At 38.4% G+C, this 24,977-nt stretch overlaps 1 protein-coding gene across 14 annotated transcripts in view; it reads right to left on the reverse strand.

Annotated features, from left to right (window-relative positions):
* PTPRM (protein tyrosine phosphatase receptor type M) overlaps positions 1-24,977 on the reverse strand; it is a 488,712-nt gene that overhangs the window by 81,829 nt on the left and 381,906 nt on the right. For 4 of the 14 annotated variants that reach the window (XM_068932227.1, XM_068932225.1, XM_068932221.1 and 1 more), the window contains 5 exons: positions 13,061-13,212; positions 10,498-10,572; positions 10,251-10,277; positions 6,375-6,386; positions 5,429-5,616 (listed from right to left, as the gene is read on the reverse strand). In XM_068932227.1, the coding sequence (XP_068788328.1) occupies positions 5,429-5,616; positions 6,375-6,386; positions 10,251-10,277; positions 10,498-10,572; positions 13,061-13,212 (454 nt within the window). The remainder of the gene's footprint in view (positions 1-5,428; positions 5,617-6,374; positions 6,387-10,250; positions 10,278-10,497; positions 10,573-13,060; positions 13,213-24,977) is intronic. The other 10 variants (XM_068932229.1, XM_068932226.1, XM_068932223.1 and 7 more) reach the window with 3 other exon arrangements.

Genomic DNA, 24,977 nt, shown 5'->3' on the forward strand with positions numbered 1-24,977 from the left:
CATTTCAAGGAATATGTTTCTGTGAAGCCAGGATTTCTTTCATACCCCCATTTATTCTCAGTGCTCACCTCCAAATCCTCTTCAAATTGTTCATTTCTTTTTTACGATCACCTTTGACCACAATCCCCCAAGGTGTAAGTGAACACTGACCGTGACCAGATAACCTGTTTTAAAATACTGCTGCCCATCTATAATAGGTGCTAAGAAGTGCTAAAAAAATGAATTGGTTAACATACATTAGATAATATATTTCATGTTCCTGACCTTGATAGGCCCTCTGAGCCTGTAGCCACATAGGTATCCATCCATTTAACTGCTCTGATTTAGAGATTAATACAGTTACGTTGCTGCAACCTCTCAGAGTGGATGCCATACAGCATAAAAGGGGCATAATCAGTACAACTTATCTTGACAGCATATAACTTCACCGTATTTGGATTAGTACTGATTTAATGGTATCAGTATAAAATTATTCCCTGACTAAAAAGTTAAACTGCCACAAAACTCTGAGAAAGGAAGTGTGGGACAGGAAGGGAGAAGAGGGAAGAACAGAGAGAGGGAATAGGGGAAAAGGCCTTAATGTTAAAGCTACATGGAGGAACCTTTTTTAAACCTGGTTATTGACAGAGTCCTGCTAGTGACAGTAAGTGAGGCGGATCTGAGAAGGATACCATTTGCAAATCCTAGCTTTTCAAAGGAACCTTTGTTTCTGAAATAATGGAAGCTCAGAACTCCCTGTCATGGAACATAACGTGAAATTGATTTTCCAAGGCTTTAGCTACACCAAGTTGCACCGGTTTAATTAAAGGTGTGTTTTTAAATCAATTCAGTTAAACTAGTCCAAGCTCCTGTGTGGACACTCTGAAATCGATTTGAGACTGTCTTATGTCAACGAAGCTTAATTTGGCAAAGAATCAATTTACACTGAATAGGCACAAATTTTTGTTGATTCAAAGATCCAAAAATAGGGTTAAAAAAATCAATCCTATTTAAAATGGTAAGATTTTGACGATTTTATCTGTTTCTACCCTAGCTACACTAAGCTACGCTGAGCTCCAGTAGCCTAGTCCATGTCTTAAGGAAGGAGATGAAGTCGCTCTTTGGCAGCAACGTGCATAAGCCTTTTGACAGATACACATCTTTGTGAAAGACACCCTGTGAGTGTAGAGCACTGCAAAACTAGGAAGTCTAAAAGTAAAAGATGGCAGGTGTAATGAAAAAAAAAAGAGATGAATTGTAAAGATCACTTCTACTCTCCTTCCCTATGCCTTTTGTTTTTGTAATGCAGAAAGGAGATGAGCAAATTAGTGCTGAAAAGTGAAACTCCTGGCAGAGGGATCCGTCTTCCTCCATGATCAGTACCAGCTCTCTCATCCTTTCAAACTGGGGAGCAGACAAAATTATGCACAATTAGTGTAGGGGTGCTTGTGAAATCAGGCCAATGTTATTCTGTCAGTCTCACATTGCTGGGATCAAGCCAAAAATCTTTCGTTTCTTAAGGGTCTGGTGGAGGATTGAAAGGATTTTAAAGATCTGCTATGGACTAGCTGTGTGGAAACTTCCCTGAGTTTAAAGATGTCTGTGCAATCCCGTACAATCATTCACACTCCACTAGACGTAGATGAAGGTTTGCATTTGAGTCCACAGCTTACAAAAATGTATCTATGTTATTTCCACACTTGAGAAACACATAGGAAAATGGACAGTGCAGTGAACCTGTCATTTATATGATGCTAAGGACATGCCAGTATTTGCTCTCCTTCTACAGACACAGCTAGGCATAAAATCAAAATCTGTACAGCTTTATTTTAAATTGAGGGCCTAATCCTGCCCTAGAAAACAGGAATCTTCCTGCAGACCATTTCAGGAAGAGATTCAGGCTGTGGAATGTTTCCCTGCTAATAAGTCAGAATTTTCTGAGCTGATGAGTCAAAGACTTACTGCTCCTGACAGGGGAAAAAAAAAAAAAAAGGGCACAATCCTGTAAAGTAGCATATTCTTTCAAATTCTGGTATGTTGGAATCTGAGGACACTCAGTATCTTAAGGGGTAATCACACTGCAGAGTTGAGCAGCAAGTGATCAAGGACCAGCCTGCCCTTGTTTAAAGATGATTTTTCAACCTTTATCCGTCCTTTTGGTTGTTACCAAAAACTTCTGCATGAAGCCAGTAGGACTTAAAAACACACAGGCGTGCTCAGATTGTGCGCTGCAGCCTTAATTACTCTGAAGTGTGGCCCTAATTATTAAGTTTCATTTTAAAGCACTTATAACTATGCATGACAATAACTACTTTGTATCCTTTCACTCCTCTGAAGTGCTGCTAACAGGTAATGCGCTACTTCGCTTTCTGTTCAGTTCAACAGATTTATTTTCAGAGTGAATCCTGTGTGAATTTCTTCTGAATCAAAATGTTTCCCTGGTGAGACTATGTAATCCTGCTGTCTTGTTAGAGCAAAAATCATCTATGAAACTTCACTCACAACAAATCCCCTGCCAAACTATTTCTTCCTTTTCATTTGGACAGTTATCCTTCTGATAATTTATGAGCAAAAAGTTCTTCCATTGCCTCGTCCAACCTTGCAAAGAGGAAGGTATCAGTCTGACAGCAAGGTAAACAAAGAGCTCCTCAATCTTAGCAGTGCTAGAATATATTGGGCAGTTTTTCATTGCATTTAGAGGGAAAACAGTAAGACTGAGGTAGTTCAATGGAAAAAAACCCTCAAAGACATGGCTGGTTATGGTTCACTCTGATTATGAACAATTTCCAAATATAAAGAGGAGTTTCTCAGATGCAGCTGCGATATTTTAAGCCCCACTTCCCTGACATTATTAATACGTCGCACCCTGATGTATTGCATCCACTGGCATTAGTCATGACACCTACTGTCTGTAATGGGCTGCCATGCATCAGCTTGGTAAGCTTAAAATTAAGTGATTCTCCTGGAAATTGTTTCTCAGTAGCATCATTTGATCCGCTGTAGTTAAAAAGCCATGTCAGTGGTTCCATTATAAATTCCATTTTACAGTTGTCTTCCTGTTTTTTTTTAATGTAAGTTAATTGTAGCTTTCCTCCAGGCTTAATGCTGGTATAAAAGGTTTTGGCTGATGAACAAATCTTTTCCAAAGACAAGAATTTTCAGTTCTATCATTTTTAAATAACAGTGTCATAAAAAAATCACAGGAACAAACTTGTTTAAGTCAGCTGCACAAATGAAAGCTGACAAGTGATTAGCTCCTTCTGGGAATTAATTGTTTTCTACATTTTGAAGAAGAAATTGCCAGCAGTAACTTTAGAAGAGGCCTGAAGCATGGGCTTTGAAAGTCTAATACAACAAATACCAGTTTAAACAATTACGTATTTAAGCAATTGTTATAACATGGAGTTGGCATGACAAAGCACAGTAAACTCCAAAAATTCACCATCTTTTCTAAAAAGCAAGCAGCATGCACACTTGGAGAAACTCAACAATGTACTAGTAATGACTTCATCAGCTAAAGGGCCTACAATGGTGAACTCAAGCTTGATATATTGAGCCTCTAGGACAGTGCAGACCTGTGCATGCCCAGAGCAGAAATTGTTGCTTGCCCTACAGGGTGGAAGTAATATAAATGACTTTTGCAGGCTGTCCCTCTTCCTTTTTCTATCAGATGAAAGAAAGAGAAGTGATCTTTTTTGCTGGCTTCTACTTCGAGAAGGCAGAATTAAGATTGCAACTGTATTTTTGGCTTCTCACTGGCTATGTAAGAGTCACACCAGAGCAAGAGCCAGTTACACCTGTTCCTCTCGTTTCTCACTTCCTCGTTTTCACAGAAAGGTAACCGAGGATTGTACTCTGGGTTGGAGATGCAGTGCAATTTGCACAGGTCCCTCATTTGGATAAAAGGATGCTATAGCATACGGAGGCAAATGTAGCCTCCGGCAGATGTGGCCTGCTCTTGGAAATGGGGAGAAGGGCTGCTGGTGATCTTCATCGGCTTCCTAGGCCACGTGGTACAATACAGTTTTTTTAAATCTGATCTCATTATCTTGGATCACAGTCCATTTCATGTATTTAAATACAACAGGCTATTTTAGAGGTGAGAGCTTCCAGTCCACCTACACATCAGACCCTACAAGTTCTTATGCAGCGCATCTTTCTACCTAGGCAACTAAGAAACATCCCATGAATTCTCATACACTCCTAACAAAATTCAGACAATTTATAGTCCGACCCTGTGGAATAACACTGTGTATTTTTCCACTGTGATTTATAGTTTTATGCTACTTGTTTTTGGTTTCAAATCTATTGAGTTCTAATCTTGTGGGAAACTTTACTTGCTGTAGATATCCTATCCACATGTACCAGAATATCCTTGTATGTGAGAACCATTCACATGAATAAACCCTTTAAACTCTGAGCTAAAAGAGAGATAAAAATGGACATTCATTTTTATACCCTAACAATTAAAATATTGGACTGAAGAGATTTTAAAGGGTCTCAAAAAACTGCTCACTTTGGATAAGGAACACAGGCTGAGAAGTCCCTATTCATTCAACCATACAATTTGGAAGAGGAACAGACTGTTCTTGAGACTCTTCAGCATAAGTAAGCTTTTGAAGCCAGGCATAATACTAGCCTTAATTTTGGGCATGAGAGCAAGCATAAGCACAAGCAATTCGCTTGTGTTTTGCTTTTTCACTTTAGACAGACTGACTCATCTCGTAAGGAAGACAGGAACTGCAGCCCACTGTGCTGCATTCCTACAGTCTTTGCCAGGGTGTAGTGGTCATGACATTTAAAAATAAGATGGTAACAGGAAGGAACAGGTCACTGTAGCATGAAATGAAGAAACAGAAGCTGAATCAAAGAAAGAAAAAAGGAGACTGTACGTACCTATGAAAAATAATGAGGATTAAGAATAGCCTCCAGCTAATGAGAAAAGGTTTGGGCATCACAGGGCAGGTTTATAGCCCTATGGGCCTCTCCGAAGAGCTGCATACTTCCTCTCCAAGGTGAATACTATTATTCCAAGAAATACTGCTTGCAGAACATTGACTTCCAAACTAATATCTACCATGTTATGGGACAACTGTGATTAGATAATCTATGATGAAACACTTTGAAAAAAAGGCTACATTCTTCCGTAGTATGGCAAGTTCCAGGAGAAAGCTAGTGGACCTGCTTTTTCAATATACAGCTTTATGTAATTAGAATTAGGCAGAAATTTACCAGAAGTGTTTTTACTTCTCATTCTCCTTTCTGGCTCATTACTATCAGGGCCTTTGCTCACTCTAGAGATGATCCTTTCCATTCAGTATCTTCCCTCACAGGGCAACTGGCTTACCGGGTCAAGCAACTATTTTTTTCTGTTCTGTGGTATAGGTAGCAGACAGAAAACCAAGAGCACAGAAGACATAATAATCAGATCGTTAGACTTGACACTTACTTCATATTCCTCTTTGAATCCATAGCCTTCTGCACACTTCATCTGGGTGATGTGCTGCAGCAAGTCAGCTACACGGATGGCTGGATGAAGCTGTCCAGTCTGGTAGGGTACATCCACTGGATCTCGCTTCTTGTAAGTATGGGACTGGACCAGGCTGCTTGTGTCACTGACCATCGTGTGAGTTTCATCTAGGAAAAGAATATCTCATAATGTACTAGCTCATTTGCATTTATTAACAAAAATACAAAATACACAGATTTCTAGAGGAATGACAGAAATCTGACATCATCAATATTGCTTTCATCTGTGAAGACTATGCCAGATAAAGGTAAATCCATGGAGCAGTTTACACAGGGAAATTGCAAGACTGATTGGAATGAGGCAAAGTCCATGGTTCTACAATGGAAGCATTGCAGAGCAGTCCAAACTATAACATTGCTTTAAATAACACTAGCTGATTATAAACAAGCTCTAAATTAGGCATGTGGTTCTAAACTACACAGAAGTTTCATTCTGAAACTTCATCAAGTCCCACGGAATGAAACAGGACTTGTACTCTTCTTAGATTAGTGAACTGCTACGTTTTATGCTGCAAATTTAGAGCAAATGTTTGGAGTGAGCAAAATAAAAAGACGCACAAAATGGCTTATGGTTTCATCAAGCTAGGACTGCAATGGAAACGTAGATCTGATACAACATTTGAAAACCACCTACAGGAGGACAAATGCAAAGGGTCATCTGCTCAGGAAAGATGTCCTGACTGGCTGCTGAACATGCTTTAGGACCATGGTCTACCATGAGCCACCACTTGAGGCATGGAATGTTTAATGTCAACTAACATGCAAGCCAACAAACAAGAGAACCCAGTGGGTTGGTTAAAATTTGTACGAGACACATACTCTCCCAACCCTCCACATCTCTTCCGTGGGGCAAATGGGCAACTTACCATTGATTGGCACTTTTAAGAAGATACATATCAGGAGAAAAAAGAGGAGGAGAAAAAGGAAACAGGGCATAAGCAACAGTACTACATTAATAATTACAGGTAATTTTATGTTTGTAATTTAGTTTTTACAATAATGTGATTTCTTAAATGAGTCAGATCCTGATCTCAGTTTCACAGTATAAATTAAATTAAAACTACTGAAACCAAGTTATCTTATTGTGAGTTAATTCACACAGATGTAATTGAGATCAAAAATCATTCTTAGTAATTGATAGACGTGAAAATGCACTCTACTTAAGAAAGCAATATCACTTTCTTGCTGTTTAGATGGATTTTTTTATTTGTTCAGACTTGACAAGAGGAAAAACAACCCAAATTCTGAGGTTCAAGTATCATCATAAATATTTTTTATTTTTACTCAAATAACAATTTTAGATAGCTCAAAAAGTTTTTGATTTTTCACTGATATTGCAAAATGCTTTGACTTGGTCAAACTGCTCTTCATTGGCTGCACACTAACCACAGCAAGTGGTTCACAAAAGTAATATCTTTATAAAAAATTATTAGTTTTTAAAATATGTTGTACGAAAGGGAAATATTAAAATAGTATTTCCACTTTTATTAATTAAATATATTACAGCAGAAAGTTCCCCAAATTTGCTGTATAAAAAAGTCCAAGAATCTCATGCACACACCAAAATTGCTACCGCACCTCATTAAAGGTGAGATTCTGATCTTAGTTATACCACTGGAAATTGGTGTTGAGGCCATAAAGCTCAATGGATGATATTTCAAGAATTATTTCAGGTTCTCTCATTTCACAGTGATACGGAGATTTCTCAGATCTGGACCTCAGTGGTCATACAGTCTATACGAACTGTGCATTTAGATATAAACCAAAAACAACAGATAGCAATTTATGGGTATGGTATGGGCATTTCACTTCTTTTCCTACTGGCTTACTAACCTGATCCAATCCACAAGGAAATTGACTTTATCATTAGTCATTAAATTTGACATCCTGTCTAACGTGTGATAAAATTGTACTGTGAAGCACCTTGAGATGTATGGTATGAAACGTGGTATACAAGTGTAGGTACAGTATGTTGCTGCTGAAATGGCACCTGAAAACTACAAGGTGGCTAAGACACAAAAGACAAAAAAGTGTAAGAAATTGATTATGATTTTTCTGTGGTTTATTTCAATTTTAGAAGCAGGTTAGAAAATTTGTTGCTGTTTTTTCCTGCACAGAAACCTTTGCAACACAAATTGTCAGTAACTATTATAAATGCAAAGTTATGAGATATTAAGGTGTTGTGCTATGAAACTGGTAGTTATGAAACTGCTAGTAGGTAATTTCTGCAGTTATTCTACTCTCCACCTATTCACTGCCACAGAGTTCTACAATGCCTGTTAAATAACACATTTATTTACCAGTTATATGAACATATGGCATGGAAGATATCTGCAAATCCAGCTCAATATCTTATCTGGGATAGGAAACTTTTGTTTCTTCAATTTCAGAAATGTGCAAATCACTGCTGGACAAACATGACCTGCATGGATGCTACATTACTACAGATTTAGCCACTACTATGTAAAGCACTTGTTTAGCTCCCAGGTTTTCATCTAGGTTATTAGGCTAATCATGCAAGTTTTCTTTCAAACATATGAACACTTTCACATATCTAAAATTGAGGAGTCAGATTGTTGTCCGTTGTGTCTTGCATCACTGAAAGAGTTTATTGTTATCAGTTAGCTTTTTTCAATTGTCTAAGAATTTCCTAATTTTCATGAATACTCCAGAGATCTTGTTGTATCACATTTTGGAAAGGGCAGGTATATTGTGGCCTTTCTAGTAGTGCCTGATCTCCAAAACTAAACTCAACTATTCACCAGACCTGTTCCCTTCCCAGGAGGTCACAATGAAAGGTTTATTTGGTTCTGACTACAGGCTTAACCCTGTAGCTTAAAAAAAACTTCATTGGGCATTCAAAGACAGCAAGAGCAGATAATAATTGCAATAAAAATCCAGCATGTAAATAATGGAAAAAGATTTTTTTTTTTTGGTTAAAAGCTATATTCCTCTACTGACTGAAGCAGAGCTAATTTGATTAATCTCAGATGGAACACGAGTCCTATACAAATAATCATAGATAGCTTTCGGGAGATAAATGCTGTCTCAGTGGAACAGCAGTTATAAAAGGATACTCAACTTTTAACATATAAACAAACAAAAATATTTCTTTCCTTCACTGAAATAACTGAAAGACTTTCTGAGATGAGTAAGCATATTTTGCTGTATTAGACCATAAAGAACACATCCAGCTAATTCAAGATCTTACAGATTTAGTAAAGGAGATTTTCAGTGTGCATTTTTGTCTGACAGCTGAACTATTTGCTTGGAGATTACTTCTTGCGAAAAAAATCAAAAATTAATTTTAGCGTTATTACTGTATAGCAAAGGATCGAAAAAAATCTGAGAAACCATTAACTAAAATTAATAATCCAAACGTGAAATCTCAAAGTTTTTCTCCTGATAATAGTACTTTTCTCCTTGCCCACCCACAAGGTCAGAAAGAACATCTACTGAATGAAGCGTTGAATGAATGCTAAAGCACACAAAAAAAATCTTAACATCTCAGGCAGTTAAAAGGCGCTGCAAATTTCATTTGCATGCAGATTATTACATTGTTACAGTCACTACCATTACCTTCTCTCAGATTTATCTAATGTATAAAAATGCACAGGTTCCTTCTTAAAGTTATCACACTGAAATACACTTTGCTAATTATTCTTCCACAATAACAAGTTTGCAAAAAATCACCTTCCTAAACTTTTACTTCTTGTATGCTTCACATTACTTTTAAGTCCTTTTACCTTATAGTTTAAAGCTAGGAATCAGTTCAGATTCTTATATTCCATACAGTGATTTGAAGAAAAAGGAGGAGAATGAAAACTATGTATTGTAAAGATATCAATCACTGTAAAAAGAGTAAATAGACAGGCTTAACAGAGGGGTTTGAAATCTTGCTACAGTGCATTGTCTTATCTTTTTTTTTTTTTAAATCTCCCTGTTTACTTTACAGTTAGGATGGGAAGGAGGTCTAAATAAATACAAGCCACAATCCTGTTTGAGTTACTTAAGGCATTGAAAAAAAATGCAATAGTGCCTCATGTTTATTTTATTGTAACAGTCCTGGAATCACTCTCTTTTTGATATTGGACAATAGAAGGTTTTCCTAAATTCGCAATGAAAATGCAGAACATTTTAAACCTACAGCTCTAACATTTTATGTCATTCCTATGACACCTAATGCATAATAAACCATAATAAACCATTAAACCATATGACTATAAGTGTCATGTTATCATTTTGCTGTTCAAAATACGATTTCTCCTCTGAAACTCCACTTTGACAAGCATGTCAGGAACTGTGTGGTAGTTTGAGAAGAAATGATAGCTGGTAGATGGTCAAATCTTTGACTGTTTTTTTTTTTATCATGAGTAGTCTAACTAGGAAATGTTATTTTTAAGAAGTGACATCTTCAGTTCTGAGATAAAGTGGAAAAAATGAGGAAAACTATTTCAACTGCTAGGTTAATGAAATTCTTTTTTGTCACTCCAAATACATGCATAAACATTTCCCCACAAAAACACTTGTTAAAATTATTTCTCTTTTTTCTCCCCTGACTTGCACTCTGACAGTAGAAATTAAGTTTGATAATTGTCCTTAGCATTCTCAATGCAGACAAACGTACCCTCCCTGGAAGCATAAAACTACAACTTTTTGCATACTACTGTCTGTACCCCGAGAACTGTGACTTTCTAAATTACTTCAGCAATAAACTTTGATAAAGGGATAAATGTTCTCACCTAAAATTGCAGTTGGCACAAATGGATCTGTCATACATCATAAGCAGGTCAGTGCAGGAAAGGTAAAAAGAGAGAGAACAGTAAATGATTGATAAATGTTCCCCAGTTTTCTTGCAGAAAGCTGCTGTAATCAACTGGTTATATGTACTAAATATCTATGACAAGGTGCATTGAGATAGAATTATATACGCTTTGATTACGAAAGAGGTCCATTCAGGTATGAAACCAAGACAAAAAAATTGGTTACCTGGGTAATAAGAATTAGGCACTGTTGTGCTCAGTGTGTTAGTTTTCATTGTAAAGGAAGATGGTGAAGATACAGCTGTAAAGAGAAACAAAGCTAGTTAGAGGCAGTGAAGTGATATGCAGCTATTTAAGCTGGGTGATACGAGCGTATGGGATTGGCTTGGTTTCGAGCCTGTTCTGTTGCGTTTGCTGCACTGTCAAGACCTAGGGAAAACGAGGTGCCTCTAGCGAATAAAACGGCTCAGTGAATTTGATCAGCTCCCTAAAATGAAATGTCATCAGATAAAGCATTTTGATCAGCGATGACAAATGTTTCTTACACCACTAGATTAGACTGAATACTGATCCCTAATAAAGACAACACAATGACAACAGGTGCTTTTGACAGAAGCTTTGATCATTAGTAAATTTACCTAATAATACTGCAAATAACATATGGAAATATTTTACTTTAATTCTTTTTTTCTCTACTGTTTTTTGATTTGCTCAGACAGATACTATTATGCCTGTATATTATTCTTTGTTTAACAGTGGTTTTCAGGTAGTGATACACAGACCAATGCTGGCTTTGGTTTTTAATGTTTTAACCATTTGTAAAAGTTATAAGAAAACATAAGGAAACAAATTAAGCTCAGTTAGTTCCTTGGTATACAGAGATCACGTGAATTACCATTATAAGCATAGATACATTCGGCAGGTTAGAGAAAGTTAATCACAAAGTATTAGAGGATGTTCAGCCAAACAGTCATTAAAGGCTTTTGAGCAAAGCTTATTGTAAATTCAACCTTAGTTGCTGTAGGTTTGATTATCCATACAGCTGAAACTCAGACCAGTGAATGCAAGGTTATTCTGGATACCAAGAAGCAGACCACAGGAAAGAAAACAAAAAAGATGACAGGATCTGCTGGATGAGTCGGTCTAAGAGATTACCCCTGCTAGCTTTGATCCCTCTTTTTCTTCATTAACCTTCCAGGGCATTCAGTTGCCAGCCCCTTGTAAGACAGAACTGTTTTAAGCAATGCTGGCAGTTATCTATCCAACAGGTGAATATATCTTTCCTCTGATTATGTCTGCTGAAACACTAGGTGGAAAAGGCAGAGTGTTCTTCCTTTTGGATATGAATGCACAGACTGGTTGAGGTAAGGGCTGCCGCAGCTAACAAAACTGGCTAGATGCAGAATGTGACCAGGACAACAAACTTTAATAGGAGGTAGGAATCTCTTGAGAATAAGATCTTAAACAAAGATTATTCCTAAAGACTGTCAAACGGATTCTTCTGATGACTAGGTTTATTAACGGAAAGTTGGAATTAAAGGTTCTAGTCCTCAATTGGTATAAAATGTTTGTCCCACCAATTAAATTCAAGTTGTTTTAAAGTGGTTTACATGAAAAGAGGATATGGCCCCAGGAACTCATTGCACCCACACTGATTGTCGTGACCATTCAATAACACCATCGGAAAACTACATCATGATGACTGAAGATGAAGTCAAACCTCTTGATCTCTTCATAAAGTAAGCCATCTAATTAACTGCAACGGGATACTCTCACCAGAAAGGCAAGTCAGATTTTGAAAGATCTAATTCAAAGCAAGTTCGAAAGTGACTCAAATGCAAATTAACATTTGCAAATTCTGAGCCTAATGCTGCCGAGGGGGGTCTCATTGCATAAACCTCACAGAAGGTGTTTCTACAATTGAGCTCTTTAAAGATAAGTTCTTAAGCATATTATTAAAGAGCAGGAATTGGGCCCTTCCTTCTGTTAGTACTTCACACAAAATTCAATCTTTCAGAAATTCTGAAGCTGTTCAAAAACACTGGTATGTCCGAAAAACTGCAATTTGTTAATAATTACAAAAATAAAAAATGTTGTCTGAACATATTCATTCTTTTTTTGTTTCTAGCAAATACAAAAAAATACTGTAGTCCTAGTCTATGCTCAGTGCTAATCCCCAGACAGGAGCAAGGCTTTGACTCAGTCTAATACTGGAAATTTTATATCTCAAATTTTATTTATTTTCAGGAGAGACCCAAAAAAGACCCAGGATATTACAGTATCTCTTATGAAAATTGCAGACTGGATAATTCTACTGAGCTCTTACTTTACACAAGTAAGAGAAAGAGCATCATCTAGAATTGGAAATAATAAGACAATCAGATCACCACTATTAAGTTATGACATTCAAAAATAAATTTTACCTACAAAAAATGAAGTGAGAGGAGGAAGCAGCTGAAGGACTTGGGACTGCACAAGAGAGAGAGACTTTTTAACATAATAGAGACTGGGGAAAGGCAAAACTACAGCTGTTCCAGTAATGTCTTTGCTCCTCTACAGAAGAAAAGGACGGAGAGAAAAAAGCTCAATTATCCTTATTATTTTTAAAGCAGTCTATTCTTGATGTCTGACAGTCTTGCTCATTAGAATATACACTGTAATGTACTGCACAGTGGGATACTCTGGGTCCCATGGATTTTCCATGACTGAGTAATGAAGAATATTTTAAAAACCATTTGCACCCTCCTTCCACCTTACAAAAGAAAAGAAAAGGAAAGAAAAAAACTTACATCTCCCATTCAGATTGTGCGTGTCCATGAAAGAGAAAGCTTCATCACAGTTGGTGCCTTGCTCAGCGTAGCTTTTATCCATTGAATTCACCATCACTGTCATTTCCTGCCGTGTACTACTCAATGTCTCTTTCCGCTTTTTAGCCAATTTTCTTAAGAAATGTTGAGAAGAGAACAAAACAACAACAAAAAAACCAAAACCCAGTGAGCAAACATAGCCTTCACATTGTTTAGATCAGCATTATAACTTGTAGCTATATTATTAAATGACATATTTACAATTATTCCTGCTTTTCCAGAAACCTCTACTGATTTCACACGTCATTAAACAATAGCTGATAATCAAGGGGTAGTTGCCTATGCCCTGACCTACGTTGAACAGCACCTTAATCCTTGGGGATCACCACTGAACTAAACGGGAATATGACTCGTATGCTAAGGTGCTGTGAGTTACTGTATCAGAGACTAAACTTGATTAAATACTTTAATAAAAATGATAGGAGACAAAATTTCACTGCAGCTGACAAATCAGTAACAATTTTCACTTCACATACGTAAAACTGTTTGGAGCCGTTTCATTTAGATGACAAACACAGTTAATTGGTTTACATCGTACTATATACTATATGCCTGATCCCTACACATATTGCACAATAACGGGACTTCTAAACCGGCTTGCATTTAATAAAGATTATTTTCTGTCACCTTTGTCTTGATTTCAGTGGGGTTGGTCACAAGAGTTTATTTTCTATTCAGCATAAGTGGTCTAAATGTCAGAGATAAGATCTTGATTCTGATGTTCTTACTGTAATAGTGATTTACAAAGCTATAGGACTGCTTTGGACACATATACTTCTCTATTCCAGACCAGTCTCTTTCTATCTGAACTAAAATCTTACTCTGTCTCACCCACATTTAATCATGCTTAGCTACCATCTCAAAGTAACATGTCTAAGACAGAGCTCTTGATTTTTCCTTCAAGACCTGTGGGACATCCATGATTTCTGACAGTGGTGGGTTCCATGACCATTTCACTTCTCTCCCTGGCCTGCAATACTATTTGTCTTAGACTAAGCCTTTCTCTAAGTCCTTGCCTACAGCCTACATCTAAGTTTTCCAGATTCCTTCTGCATAACATCTTTAAGATATGAGTTTTGCACAGAAACAAGTGTGCCATAGACTTTCATCATCTCATATCTCAGTTAATTCAATACCTTTTCCTCTGGGAAAAACATAATGAACCAGCTCATATTCATCCAGAAAGGTCTTTCATATATCTTCAAATAAAACTTAGAGGAGCTTATTATCTCATCTATGCTTCCTTCCATTTGCTCTTTGCCTACTGTATCAAGCATAACCAACTCGTGCTAACTCTCAGTAGCTTTCTCTTTGTTAACTCTCATTCAGTAAGAAAAAAATTATTTCCACCACCGATCAAATAATTTGATACTAGCTGCCATTAGATTTTCAAACAAGCAGACGCGTGCTTCCCCTCATGCTGCCAGTAGTGCACGGGAAGAGCTTTCTGCAAATCTCCCTACAGATAGCTCACGATACTTCCTCAAACCACTGCCTACAGACACACTGGCCAAAGTACTTACACCACTGCCTACCATGCTGATCAGCACTGGCTCAGAGTCTCCTTGCACTCCCCATCCACCTACCCATTGCCTCTTATCTTACACTTAAATAATAAGCTATTTGGACAGGAGTCACGGTTGTGTTCTCTGTCTATGCAGTACTCAGCTCAGCTGCATCTTAGTCCATGACAAAAGCTCTAAAGGCCTTTGATACCAAAGTCTTCCTACGAATAGAAACAGTAATGAGTGTGGGGCATGGCACTGGATCAGTGCATACAAAGATATTAAGGGTCACATCTGGCCCTCAAATAACTGCTGGATTGCAGCTCTCTTCATGAGGCACGCTCACATGATCGTTATTAACAACCTGCCACAGTAACTGCAGCAGCTAGTAGTTTGTATCTCTTTGCTCATCCCAGCTCAGAAGTCACCTTTGTGAGCTTGAGCCACCATGAATACACTTTATATCGCAACTGAAACAGGGAAGAAGAGCCTTTATGGTCAATTAATACCACCTACTGAATGGTAATCACTTCTGACTGGGACTGTCCCACACTGAACATATAGGTGGGTAAAAAAAACCTCATCAATAAAGGCTCATTATTGGGGATTTCCAAATTTACTATTGATAATGTTACATTACAGCTAAGAAAGAATGCAAGATTTTTTTAAGGCAAACAATAACATGTCACATCCTTCCTGCACACGAAGTTTAACCAATGATTTTGTCATTCTTTTTATCTTTGGTGGACAGCAAAAACAATCTACACTAAACAAAGGTTTTGTTTCTGAGTTTTAATTTAATTTTAATTTAAAGAGGTCAAGTGGAGGAACTTAAAAAGTCCCTTTCTGAACAACACTGGCTTACTTTCTAGACTTGATAACAAAACCAATGCTTTATTACTTCCCGGTGTATAAAGCCAGAAGGGACCATCAGATAATCTCATTTGAGTTCCTGAACATCAAGCACAGCAGAATTCACCAAGTACCATAAGTAAAACAAAATATGTGTATCTTTCTCCAATCTCCCTCCTCCTTCATCCCTAATCATAATGAAAGAATAATATATTATTTAAAGTAGAATTTGAGGTACATCTATTTTTAGACATATCTCCTAATGTAGGAACAATTTAATGGAAGTCCTTTATAAGGATAGGCTTATCAAACCGATAACATGAAAATGATATATTTTTTTCCTCCTCATACCGCTAGTTCTAATAGCATAGACTAAGTCATGTATGGCTCCTCTTCTATTGATCCTCCTTAGCCCTAAGCAAAAGTACATAGAGTTACCTGTGATCTGCCAGCCACTGTGTAATTTCCAGTTAGCTGGCTGGGTTGTGAATCTAGAAACTGAACATTGGCAATGACAGCGGCCATGGAGTGATTACTGAAGCTTCATCCATAAGCTACGTATAGTATTTCTTTTTATTTCACAGCTGTGCAGGCCATAGGAAAATACTCCAGGACAATTCATCAGCAGAGCAACACTTCAGGAACATGCAGAAGTAGCATTTCCTCAAAACACTTCCCTCTGTCTCCAGTTCCACAACGGTACTGCAACATACTGATTGATCTTCATCTTCAGGCTACAGTCAGCAGCTTCTCTTTTACCAGTTATCACTCTATCTGCATCCTTTATGCTCCTCGTTATACTGCAGCATGCTGGCTTTAGAGTATAGTGACCTTCCTTCCCCCATCACTGGACCTGTGAATACTATCTCTACCTACAATTGCTGACAAGTGCACAAGCTCAGCACCTTCTTGTGTTTGAATAGTGTACTGGTGTATAGATAACGACTCCTCCTCAAAAGCTTTTTCAAGAAAAGTTACTAGGAGAATTGCTCTGAGCATCATTATAGTGATACTGATCCATATCTGAAAATCCTCAATATGGTGAAACATATGATTCCAGCCACCCAGTGGGATTACAAAAAAGGACATGTTCTGCAGGAGTATCTCAGGCTGTTACAAGGCTTATCCTTTATTTTACAGTGCTATTTGTATCCTTCCTCAGGAAAGCCAGAGCTCTTGCTTGCTACACCGACGACGTACGGCACACATTTCATAACAGGCCAGGTAATTTTCTTAAAAAAATTGTACTAACATTTTCTCATTTTCTTCATTTTTGGTTTTGATCCCATAATCAAGCTATAGCAGACTGTTTTTATGACAGTAACAACTGTACAGTACTTCTCAATCTGAATCTAATTCTGGAAATAGGCCTTGTGGGAAAACTTCAAATCTGAAACAACTGTTACAGGAAGAGAAAGATACCAGCCAGACTTTTGTACTGTGAACAAAAACACCCACTGGACTTAGCCAAGTAAACTTTAGCCGAATATAACATTTTTTACATCCCTTGTTTTCAGATATTGCTTAGTGCTAGAGTCTCTGCAACTCATCCATTCCTTGGATCTCTCAAACCCTGGGAGGCTCTAAACTGTTCAAGATTTAAGAAACACATAAAACCATGGTGCTTCACAACACCATCACCACTCATGCTCTCAGATTTGAAATAAATTTGGAAAAAAAAGAAAGAAATATCTGAGCATCTTCACTCATGGCAAAGACACTTCATATCTACTCTCTGATGTTTCCTCCCTCTTAAAGGAAAAGAGTGCTACAAGCAAAGGGGAAAACAAAACAAATGGAAGCTCCCATGATGATTATCTAGGAAGAAATTCTTTATGTAAGGAAAGCAAAAACGGCAAACAAACCACACAAAACAGTGGTACCACGAGGAAAGAGAATATGCTATACAAGTATCAACAAGACCTTATATTCGGAACAGCAATCTCAAGGCAAGCGAGGAACTGTTGCTATTTCAAGGTGTAAGAAATTGTGAAAAGTGACCTGGTACAATGGTAAAAATATGGTAAAATGTAGAGCAGATGACCATACAAACTTCCCCACAACTTTGTGTGTGATTTAGGGTATTCTTTACTCTGCTCAGTTACTGATGGTACTAAAACCAGGCTAAGAAGATAGTAAGCTAAGGCTGTATTTTTTCATTTCCTAAATTCACCACAGTCTGTCCTCATTTTAATAACCAGCATGAAATGCAAATGCTGCATTTTCTCCTGTACAGTCTGTTATAGCTGAAAGGATCGACCTACAAAACTCCTACAAACCTAACTCAACACCTTTCTCAAAATCCTTCTTCTTTGTGGTGTCTCCCCTAAGCCCACCAAAAAACCAAGCTGGCAACTGTTAAGATGCTGCTATATTATCATCCTCTGTTTGGTTCATTCTCTGTCCACCTACCTTTATATGTTTTCTCTCTTCTATTTGCACTCAATAACAAGCTCTTTGTGACCTGGAAGGCTTTTCCTTCTGTGTTTGTAAAGCACCAGGCATAACGGGCAATTACTGTAATTAAATAAATATAACAAAGGTAAAAGAAAAAACAACCTAAAGGGTGACTGGGGCTGACAACTTGAACAAACTCAAGCTCTGAAAGAAATGCGTCTTCTATCTTAGTTTAGGGAAAGTGAGAAAAGCACATTTATTTGAATGAAGTAAAAGCCCTCCCTGCTTCCAAATTCAATGATATTCCCATTTTATCTCAGTATGCCTCATTTCTCTCAAGCAAAGAAAGGGGAAGCAAGAAGTTGCTACTTTTCACATCTCCAGTAACATACCACTACAACCCAAATACCAATAAACAAGGTGAGACGGAATTTGTAACAGCACTGCTAAAAGAATTGTGCTGAATTTTTTCTTTTAATTATTTCAATGAACTAATGAACTTAAAATAAAATAGCTTCTTCTTAAATAGCTTAAATAGCTTAAATAGCTTCTTCTTAAAATAGCTTCTTCTTAAATACAGATTGTATCAAGTTTTACTGCTCTGTGGACAGGCTACATAACTGATTCTGATCAGGAAAGGAATTGGGGAATTTAATGCAAGATCCTTTCATAAATTAATAACTAGCTAAAAATACACAATACTAAGGGTAGGACTAAATTGCCATTTTTCACAGCAGAGATTCATTACTAGTGGCTATCCTCCAAGAATGCATTTTGGATCTATACTATTCACCACATACACAAATGATCTAGAAAAGAGGTGAACTGTGGACTCACAATATTTTCAGATAAGACACAATTTTTAACTGGTAGTAAAAATTAAAAATGAAGTTGAGAAGTTGCAAATTGATCTTGTGAGGCAGAATGACCACACATGCACTGAAGATGAAATTCAGTGGATGTGAGGTAATGCGTATAGGAAAAAAAAATCCTAACTATACTTACACAATGGTGGGTCTAAGTGAGATTGTAACAGCACAGAAAAGCAATCTGATAGTCACTGCTTCTCTGAAAACAACAGCTTAGTGCTATGCGTAGTTCTTATGGCAAAAAATGTTAGAAATGATTATGTAAGGAATAGACAACAAAAGAGAAAGCATCATTATGCAACTATCCATGGTTCAGACTTTGGACACTGTCTGCAGTTCTGCCATGTGCCTATCCCAAGAACAATTTCCTAGAACTTGAAAAGATATACAGAGAGCTGATGGTAAGATCAAAGGAACAGATCCTACCAGAAGAGAGAGTATATAGTACAAGGACTCCTCAGTTTAGAAAAGAAGGTTGAAGTAGGATTATAATTAAGGTATAAAAAATCATGAAAGGCAAGGAGAAGGTGAGCAATGAAAGAATAATCACTATTTCTCAACCATGTGAGAACCAGAGGGTATATCTATACATAAAGATTAGAAAAAAAATTTTTTCACACGACACAAATAAATTATGGAACACATTGCAACAGGACACTAGAGATACCAAACATAAAAATAGGTAAAAGAAAAATGTATTAAGATATCCACAGAATGCATTGCCCTATCATTGCTCTATTCCTATATTCTTTTAAGGGTCTACCACTTGCCACTGCCACACAAATGATATTAGACCTAGACTATTAATCAACATTTGATGCAATTTTCATTAAGATTGAGATTTGCCAATCTCAAGGCAACTGCCTGAAGAGGTTACGCAAGAAACAGAAAGTAAACACTTTATTTGTTTTCCTAAGACTTAGCATTAGCCACCTTTTTGCACTGTTTATACATTGTTTATGCTACTTACGATATACCAAGCAGGATTAATTAACCTAGAAATTAATTACTTCTCCCATTTATTTTTGGCTGTCTATGATATGCTGAAAAAAACACCTCATAATTACTTTTGGGGAAACATTCTAATCTCAAATCACCTAAAGAACATCAGTGACTCAGGGATACTCAGTGTAAAGACGTCATTTAATAAAGCCTCTCCACAAGAAGCATATAAGGAAGACTGCTAATGCAACTAACTCAGTCGCTGTTTATTGTATTTTTATATTTTATTTATTATGTTGTAATTATTTTTGCTTTAAAGACAAAACGATCCTTGTTAACTGTGATTGGTCTCCTGTCTTCATTATTGATTCCTCTAAGGCAAGGATAAAAATCCACTTTACAAAAAGTATGAGAACTAATCTGGGGTTCATATTTAGTCTACTGCCTCTGTTTTTGAATACACATTGGTAACTTTGGGCACAATTCTACACTGCATTAAGAAACTCAAAATTCTACTTTCTACTTTGAGATTAACCATTCAGGTCAGGGCATACTGTGAACCTCTGAACAACTCCTCATCTATAGTCTTTATATTACTTCTTATTGTTAGAAGGTCCTCTTAGAAAAAAAAGTTTTAGACACCTGAATATCTAATCCAATTCAACCAAAATGCCAAAGATTTTTAGGCATTACTCAACAGCTCTCATTATAAGTAACAAGTATTTTTATTCTGCTTTATATTGCTTAGCAAAGACCCCTTTCCGTCTCCCCTGAATGGACGGAGACAGAAATATGAAGCAATTGAAATCAAGTGAAGAAGGGACATAGAAATAATATGATAGCAGTGATAGTGAAGTTCTGCTCATAGCAAACTGACTTATGTTATTCAATTTCACTTTTATACACTTTATATTTAAATGTAATGTGCTCAAGAACGCAATTTCACAGTGACATTAAACTGTGTACTGTCAATACTATATCAGATAGGAAATAAAGTTAGGAGAAATATTTTTAAAAGCACTACGTTTTGCAGCAAGAACTAGTGAAAAGTTTCTAACATGCTTTACAAGTTTTCCCCACTTCAGGAAATCATTACTTCTGAAGACAACCATAGGGTACATAATTTTCAAGAAAATTAAAAAAAGAAAAAAGATAGGCAGGATCCTGCTGAACTGCGTTGGTCCTTGCTTAGGATCTCTTGGTATGCAAGCCTGTATTAGATTATGAATATATCCTTTTTCCTTACATGTCCAACATGTATTTTTTATGGCCATTAAAACAAAGCAAAGCTATATAACTATGGAAGACTGGTAAAGACTGTGAGGGTTTGACTATAGCCCATGGTGCATAAGCCCTTTTACTTGACTTTACAAAGGGATGATTTATTACACTTTACACTATACATTTTAGGTGCTTTCTCTTTGCTCTCTTTATCAATTTCCTTTGTCAAAGAAAGTGTGAATATTATTCATTTCATTTTTATCGTGCTCTTGCTTTCTTCGATAAAAACAAAAGATTTAACTTAAACAAAAACTTTAAAATCAAAAGATGCTGCCAGAATTTTGAATACAGTATTCCTGATACCATAGTGTTTCATTTTTTCCCCATATGCCACAGTGACATAGAAATATTTCATTAAAACCTAAATTACTATTGCGTAAGGGCACGCAAGTGAGCAGGAGTGAGTGGAAAGGAGTAGAAAAGGAAGATGAGTAAAAGGTGGGAATTCATTTGACTTACAGAGTTATAAGAATTGAGTGTAAAATGAGTACAGACTTTTAAATGAAGTTTGAGGTTAATGAAAATAGTTTTGATTTATACCAGCATAAACAACGACAATTTTGACTCTCTGTACTTGCCTTTTTACTGGTTGCATATGAGAGCTTTAGCCATCTTCAGAGGCCTAGTGACAAAGGATACAGAGAAGGCAGAGTTGCTGAACGCCTTCTTTGCTTCCGTCTTTACTGCTAAGGCCAGCCCTCAGCAATTCCTGACCCTGGAGACAAGACGGAAAGTCTGGAGAAAGGAAGATTCTCCCTTCATCGAGGGCGATCGGGTTAGAGATCATTTGGGCAAACCTGACATCCACAAGTCCATGGGCCCTGATGGGATGCACCCATCAGTGCTGAGGGAGCTGGCGGATGCCACTGCTAGGCCACTCTCCATCATCTTTGAAAGGTCCTGGAGAACAGGAGAGGTGCCTGAGGACTGGAAGAAAGCCAGTGCCACTCCAGTCTTCAAAAAGGGCAAGAAGGAGGAGCCAGGGAACTACAGGCCTGTCAGCCTCACCTCCATCCTTGGCAAGGTGATGGAACAGCTCCTCCTGAAGGTCATCACTAAGCATCTGGAGGACAAGAAGGTGATCAGGAGTAGTCAGCATGGATTCACCAAAGGGAAATCATGCTTGACCAACCTGATAGCCTTCTCTGATGGAATGACTGGCTAGGTAGATGAGGGCAGAGCAGTGGATGTTGTCGGCCTGGACTTCAGCAAGGCTTTTGACACTATCTCCCACCACATCCTCATAAGCAAGCTCTGGAAGTGTGGGTTAGATGAGTGCACGGTGAGTGGATTGAGAACTGGCTGGATGGCCGAGCTCAGAGGGTCGTGGTCAGTGGCAGAGAGTCTAAGTTGGAGGCCTGTAGCTAGCGGTGTCCCCCAGGGGTCAGTCCTGGGTCCAGTCTTGTTCAATGTATTCACGGATGACCTGGAGGAGGGGACAGAGGGCACCCTCAGCAAGTTTGCTGATGATACTAAACTGGGGGGAGTGGCTGACACACCAGAAGACTGTGCTGCCAATCAGAGGGACCTGGACAGGCCGGAGAGCTGGGCAGAGAGGAACCTCCTGAAGTTTCAACAAAGGCAAGTGCAGGGTCCTGCACCTCGGCAGGAATAACCCCAGGCAGCAGTCCAGGCTGGGGGTTGACCTGCTGGAAAGCAGCTCTGCAGAGAGAGGCCTGGGAGTGCTGGTGGACAAGTTGACCGTGAGCCAGCAATGCGCCCTTGTGGCCAAGAAGGCCAATGGTCTCCTGGGGTGCATTAGGCAGTGTGCTGCCAGCAGGTGGAGGGAGGTGATCCTGCCCCTCTCCTCAGCCCTGGGGAGGCCTCACCTGGAGTACTGTGTCCAGTTCTGGGCTCCCCAGTACAAGAGAGACATGGCGCTACTGGAGAGAGTCCAGCAGAGGGCTACAAAGATGATGAGGGGACTGGAGCATCTCTCCTATGAAGAAAGGCTGTGAGAGCTGGGACTGCTCTGCCTGGAGAAGAGATGACTGAGAGGAGATCTGATCAATGTGTACAAGTATCTGAAGGGAGGGTGTCAAGAGGATGGGGCCAGCCTCTTCTCAGTGGTGCCCAGTGACAGGGACAAGAGGCAACAGGCAGAAACTGAAACACAGGAAGTTTCATCTAAACCTGAGGAAAAACTTCTTTCCTGGGAGGGTGACAGAGTGGTGGAACAGGTTGCCCCGAGAGGTGGTGGAGTCTCCTTCCCTGGAGATATTCAAAACCCATCTGGATGCGATCCTGGGCAATGTACTCTAGAGGACCCTGCTTGAGCAGGAAGGTGGGACGAGATGATCTCCAGAGGTCCCTTCCAACCTCAACCATTCTGTGATTCTGTGATCTTTTTGCACTTTGTTGTTATTAGTAAATTATTTCATTAGAATCACATGAGATCAAAGTATAACGACAAAATTACTTGGCTACATCCAATTTTCAAAATATGAGTGGGAGCTCACAGGCTGAGATGTGGCATGGCTTAAGACATGATGAATCAGAAGAAAGAGAAAGAAAATACGGAGGGGAATGGGAAGAAAAGGAAAAGAGTGGAAAAATAAGGCACAGCTACAGCTACAGACATACTGCCAGATCATCTGTTCTTTCTTCTAAGGGTTCTTTCTCTGGTACTCAACGCATATTTGAAATTCGTTTACAGTGCCATAATTAAAAACTGTTCATTTGTTTCTTAACTTCTGCTTGCATGAACTCCTGCATCAGGTTATGTGCATTTCTGTAAGCGAGGGTTACAGAATTAAATCCAAGAACATCTGAGGTCAAAGGAGGCCTCACACTTTGCCAGCTTTTGTTTAATTGCTAATGCAGTGGGGGAACAGTGGTGACTGACTGACTCTCAAAAAGTAAACAAACTGGAGCTATGTGGTATATCAGATTAGCATAACAACATTTATTTGAAATGGGCTGATTCTTGTCTTAGGTCACAGAGAAAATTAATATGGTAGTCACAATTTAGTTCTTGTTTGTCCACCTAAGAAAATCTCAATGCATTTTAGTATGATTGACAAGCTATTCAGGAAAGGCCCTGGGCTACAACAGTAAAAAAGGAATTTGAGAAGCTTTGGCAGAACTATATGTTTGCAAAGCTCCTGGCAGTGCTATTTCTGGCTCAAGTCAGTCACTGGCCTTGGTCCTTAGAGAAATCTACCCATATGCTTACCCATAAATAAATAAATAAGTAAATAAAACAACCCAAAATGGGAAAGTAAAATAGTAATAAGATGTGAGCAGTGATAATTTTTCAAAATTTATCACAGAATCACAGAATGGCCAAGGTTGGAAGGGAATGAACACCTTCCCTTCAGTCATGGTGCAGAACCCGCTGAAGAGTGAGGCCCCATCTTCCAAATAACCGGAGCGGAGCTCGCTTTTGCAGAGGGATTGTTGCTGCCACCATTGGTCTCTGATGTGCTAGGAGTGCTTTTTCAGCTTTTGCTTGGGGAATAGAAGCCTTGGGCTTCATGGCTTCCTCAGGGGGCTCCAAAGTACCAGACCCCAAGCCAGAGAGGAACTAGAGTATTTGGCAATGGATTAACCTGAATGGAAGCTGTTCTACAGCAGAGAAAGGACTGGAGGCTGCCTGGGCCAGCAGATAAGCCCATATGGAAGTAATTATCTTTCAGTGCTACTGCACTCATGCGGAAAAGGGCTGAGCTCTGGTACTTGCTTGAAAGCCTATTCCTGCATTTCTGTTAAGTCTTAAACTGTAGAAAATACACATTAACTGCAGACTGTGCAAAAATGGCCGCCCTCCTGATTGACCCCTCTGGAGAAGACACAGGCGAGTGTATCAAATGGAGAGAAATATGCCCGCTTTGCTAACTGCTGCTAACCCTGCTCTGTGCAAGGAAAGATAGATGGTCTTATGGTGTGGAAAGCAGGGACCTGTAAAAGCTGGAAGCAGACAAGTGAGGGAAGGGGGGTGAGGGGGGAAATGAGTGGCATGTACCAGAAAATATCACTATAGGCTTTGCCCTT

The sequence above is a fragment of the Struthio camelus genome, chromosome 2, assembly GCF_040807025.1.
Source record: "Struthio camelus isolate bStrCam1 chromosome 2, bStrCam1.hap1, whole genome shotgun sequence".
Classification (NCBI taxonomy): domain Eukaryota; kingdom Metazoa; phylum Chordata; class Aves; order Struthioniformes; family Struthionidae; genus Struthio; species Struthio camelus.